General features: G+C 41.9%; 1 protein-coding gene across 1 annotated transcript; it reads right to left on the bottom strand.

The window, feature by feature from the left end:
* Positions 1-1,029: 1,029 nt before the first annotated feature.
* LOC149210889 (uncharacterized) lies at positions 1,030-1,455 on the bottom strand. Its single transcript, XM_089399128.1, has one exon. The coding sequence runs from the start codon at positions 1,453-1,455 to the stop codon at positions 1,030-1,032; it is 426 nt and encodes a 141-aa protein (XP_089255254.1).
* Between the last annotated feature and the right edge of the window lie 3,209 nt (positions 1,456-4,664).

The following is a 4,664-nucleotide window of genomic DNA, read 5'->3' as shown; positions in this document are numbered from 1 at the left end:
ACCTGTGTGATGACAAAACTTTCAAAAAGATTTGCCGCTTTATCAATCATAATTGATTGGCTCAACTGAAACATGCAGCTACAGCAGTTTCGTAGCGCGCTACGAAACTGCTGTGTAATTTCAAAAACACAGTCTTCCAGCATCAGTTATACAGCATGACTTTATGTTGAGATATGTTAAAACAACAAGACCTGAAATTGTATTCATTTATGCCACAGTCACCGGACAGCCTACATAAACAATGCTTGAATCTGCGATTTTAATAAGTCTGCAGCTCCTTCAAATTTGTAGGCTCAGCCATAGGTTTGATATCTGCGTTCTTTATACAATTGCTCTAAACCTGGTTGAAACCTTGTAGTTAATGCAATGCTTGCAAAAGCAAAACCACTGAACACCAATAGGACTGTAACTTTTACTGCTGGTATGCTTAGTGCAGGTGCATGGATATTCTTCTCTGTCATAATACTTGGAGCTGGATTATCTCAGACTTCTCAACAAGAGCCTGTAAATAGTTGAGCGCATTATAGACATTCCACACCTCATTTAGATTTTTGTAACAGTGGCAACAATTTTCTCCAATTCAGAAGGAAACAATACAGACCACAGTCTTCTAGTTTTGAAGCAATAATCCTTAAACACCATATCTGACATGTCCTGATTGTTGATACCATAACCTTGGATTGATCCTTTTTTATATCAACAAAATATAAGTAAATATTTGACATCTGTTTAAAAAACATAGTCAGTGCTTCATTGGTTCTAGGAAACAAGTGTGCCCTTGCATTGTTATCAACAAAAAGATGTAGCCGTTGCTCAGTTGAATCTGTCATTGGCAGAGGAATCACTTGAGATATGGGATAGGAAAGCCTATAAGATTCAAGCTCTTTGCCACTGTGAGAATCTACAAATGAAAGAATCCCTGTCTCATCATGTCCTAGATCACATTTACAAACATCATAATTGCATGAATTTGATCCATCAAAGAAATGTGAAATCTTGTGTCAAAATACGAAAGCTTCTTGCTACATATTAGACAGCCCTGGCAACCTTTCGCCGCTCTATTTGATTTGTCAAAGGGCACTGCATCTCTGTCCAACTGATTTGGATCATTGCTGCACCGGCAATGCTTTCTGAAGATACAACACCCAATTCATTCTTAGCTGTAGAGGGGTAATACGCCCGTGCATCACCAAGAGAGAGAACTTCTGCTCGGATTATATCCCCAAGGCGAAATGATGTGTACATATCAACCTTGTCAATCTCTGTTGCTCGAACATCCTGTTGTCTCACAGTACCTGTAAACTTTTCTTTCACTGCCCTTATCCCAACACAAATAATATTCACTGTGGCCAATCTTGCCATCACCTTTGTGACTCTCGCTGTAACAATGGCTCCTGGTTCAGGCACAGCCCCGTGCTCCTTCTCCAGGTAGGGAAGCAATACTGCAATCCTCATTCCAAATTTCTTCATCAAAATGCCTTTGTTCTCTCATAGTGACCCACATATCCTTAGCAGATGTATAACTTCTGTTTGACAGTCTAAAGCAAGGTAAAATAGTCACATCTACATTGTTAGTTTGGTGAGAGGCAATTGCAAAAGTAACTGGTGGATAACCTTCTGCGGTCTTGTGATGTAGAAGCATGCCACACACTCCATCATCGCTCATGAAAGGCTTGTTGACATGGCCTCCAGAAAAATGTGATGTTTCACCAATCGTGTTCGCCCATGTAAAAAGTAAGCTCACATTTGCCCTTTCTTTACCCATTAATTAATTGCCAAGTTGAACGGATTGAATAGGGATCCATCCCAGCCAGGTTCCGATTCGACTGTAGGACCATTCACCTATCGCCGAGTCTCTGAATGCAATTATGCTCGCTTCCTGCAAAAGTTTTCTCCTTGTTAGTACAACTGCTGCCCTTGTATCTATTTGAGCAGAATGGAAGGTTGGAATTCCTTGTAAATGGAAATAATTGAGCTAGACAACGAAGAAAGCTATTGCAACTACACTGCGCAGCATGGTTTTTGATTCCGTAGGACTTGTAGATTCAATATTTGCTAGCAATCCTTCATCGTCTACCGAGGACTGTTTTAATATAAACTCGGACCACTGCGACCAGACCGACGGGATGATGCAACGAGGTATGAGCCTGGAGTTGGGGTATGACTGCTTGCTAGAGATCTTGCAGACGTGTAATAAAGGCTCTTTCCTATGGATCTATCACGAGTTGGCGACATAGTAGGAATAGGTAGACTAGAAGCAGAGGTCCCATTTGATAATCTATTGGAGAGATCTACACCATTTCCCCTGCCTTTCTTTGCGGAATAGTCCATGCTCTCCCGTGTCTTCACAGGTTCAATGCTCTCGAAGTTATAAATCCACCATTCGACCGTTTTGCACCAACTGTAATTACCCCAGGTTCAATTGCTTGTTCAAGGATACTACAGGAACCTTTAAAAGGCGCCATATAACAAAACCATTCATCTGATAGATTTTCACTGTTGTAACTTGGATCCAGAAGTCGCCATTTCCAACATTTATTGCACTGAACCCATTCATGGTCAGGTTTGTACCCTTTGCTGTTGTCTCTCAGTTCAAGAGTGTCGAAATTTTCATCCCAATACTCATCGGCCTTGCTTCTTAACCACTGCTCTAATTTAGCATAAGCTGCACAATCCTGGAATCCTTGCGTGTGATTAAGAACCAGAGGTCCCTTATCCCCATTGGTCATAATTTCAGTGACATCTATCACCCCAATTATGAAATGAAGCATTCTTTTCAAGCACCGCCAGATTGATCACAAATCGAAACCAGAATCAGAAGTTTCGGTCTTAATAAAGCTACAGAACACGTGTTAAGACCGACATGTAAGACCTTGCACATGTTATCCCCGTAAAATTCTTGCAGAAAATATGACAGCTGGGATGAGATGTGCTGTGAATCAGCACGAATTCCCCATTTCGTAACGCAGCGAAACTGCTAAAAGGATTTATGCGCTGCGAAACCACTTTAAAACTGACTTATGCGCTACGAAATTACCTAAAGGGCTTTGTAGCACATAATAACCTTTGAACAGAGTTGACACATGGAAATGAGACCGGGGATGAATGAGAATGACCGGTGATGAACGAGAATACATAGTTGACTCATAAGACTCAGACTCTAAGGCAAACAAAAACTCAAACTTAGACTAGCACCGACCTTTACCATCAAACAAATGTAGGACATTTGGCATTGGAATTTTGTCAGTGATAACAGGTTGATCTATTGACACCCTGTTATGGAGAGATATGAGATCAAGAGGCAGGTTTAGGAGTTGTTGCAGAAAGGGGACATTAGGCCAAGCTCATCACCCCGTGGGAGCCCGATTGTATTGGTACAGAAGAAGGACGATACTTAGAGAATTTGTACTGACTATTGAGCGCTGAACAAGATCACTGTCTGGAATAGGTACCCAATCCCACATATTGATGACCTTCTAGACCAGCTCAAGGGGGCCTTATATTTTAGCAAGATTGACTTGAAGTCTGGTTATAACCAAGTGCATATCAAACCCTCCAATGTGTGGAATATTTCCTTCAAATGAAAGGAGGTCCTTTTCGAATGGTTCGCCATGCCTTTCGGGTTGACGAATGCCCCTGCAACCTTCATGAGGTTGATGGAAGACATCTTGTGATGATTCACCAATGCATTCGTGGTGGTGTATTTAGATGACATGTTGATATTCAGCCAAAGTTGGGAAGAGCACCTCCACCATATTTGACAGGTCCTTCAAACCCTGCGACAACACAAGCTGTGTGCCAATTTGGAGAAATGCACTTTTGGCATGACCTAGGTTCAATATCTGGGGTACATCATTGATGAGCAGGGTGTGCATGTGGACCCAACCAAGAGCCCCAACCACTCTAACAGAGCTCCACAACTTTCTAGGTCTTGCCAATTTCTACTGCAGGTTCATGTTGGGGTTCTCTCATATCACTTGGCCTTTAAGTCAAGTCCTAAAGGGTAGAGCGAAAGAAAAGTTTTTTTGGTTTGAAATGCAACATAAGGATTTTTCCAAGCTGAAGCATTGCCTCTACTTTGCACCAGTGCTCACATTACCATACTTGCAACAGCCATTTGAGATTGAGATAGACACCTCCGACTATGTTATTGGTGCAGTTCTTACTTAACAGGGGCATCTGGTGGCTTACCATAATGAGACACTTTTATACATAGTTCGAAAGTATCCCACTTATAACAAAGGAATGAATTCCATTGTGAAAGCCTGTCGTCAATGGAATCATTATATTCCATGGAAGGAAACGGTCATCCACATAGACCACCGACCCTTGTAGTTCATACATACACAAGGGAAGTTGCAAAACAATCGCCATCGGAAATGGTCCACATACCTATGAAAATTCCATTTGCACATTAAGTATAAGAAGGGCAACACCAATAGTTTTGTAGACTGCCTCAACGGACCACCAGTCATGGTGCTGATCAATGTGCTCGACCCTTGTGGGCATGAGACTTCAGGGTGGCTGCATCTTTGCTAGAGTGATCTAGAATTCGGTAGCACATACTAGAGACTCCTGGAAGGTAAGAAAGTTCCAAAATTTCACCTCTAGGATACACTGTTATGCCACCTGGGATACATATGTGTTCCTTCAAGTGAGCGTGC

The sequence above is a fragment of the Pinus tabuliformis genome, chromosome 1_2 (genome assembly GCF_031772625.1).
Source record: "Pinus tabuliformis cultivar Carrire ecotype Pingquan chromosome 1_2, CPIR1, whole genome shotgun sequence".
Lineage (NCBI taxonomy): Eukaryota > Viridiplantae > Streptophyta > Pinopsida > Pinales > Pinaceae > Pinus > Pinus tabuliformis.
The sequence above is the reverse complement of the archived record's forward strand: the minus strand, read 5'-3'. Positions and strand labels throughout refer to the sequence as shown.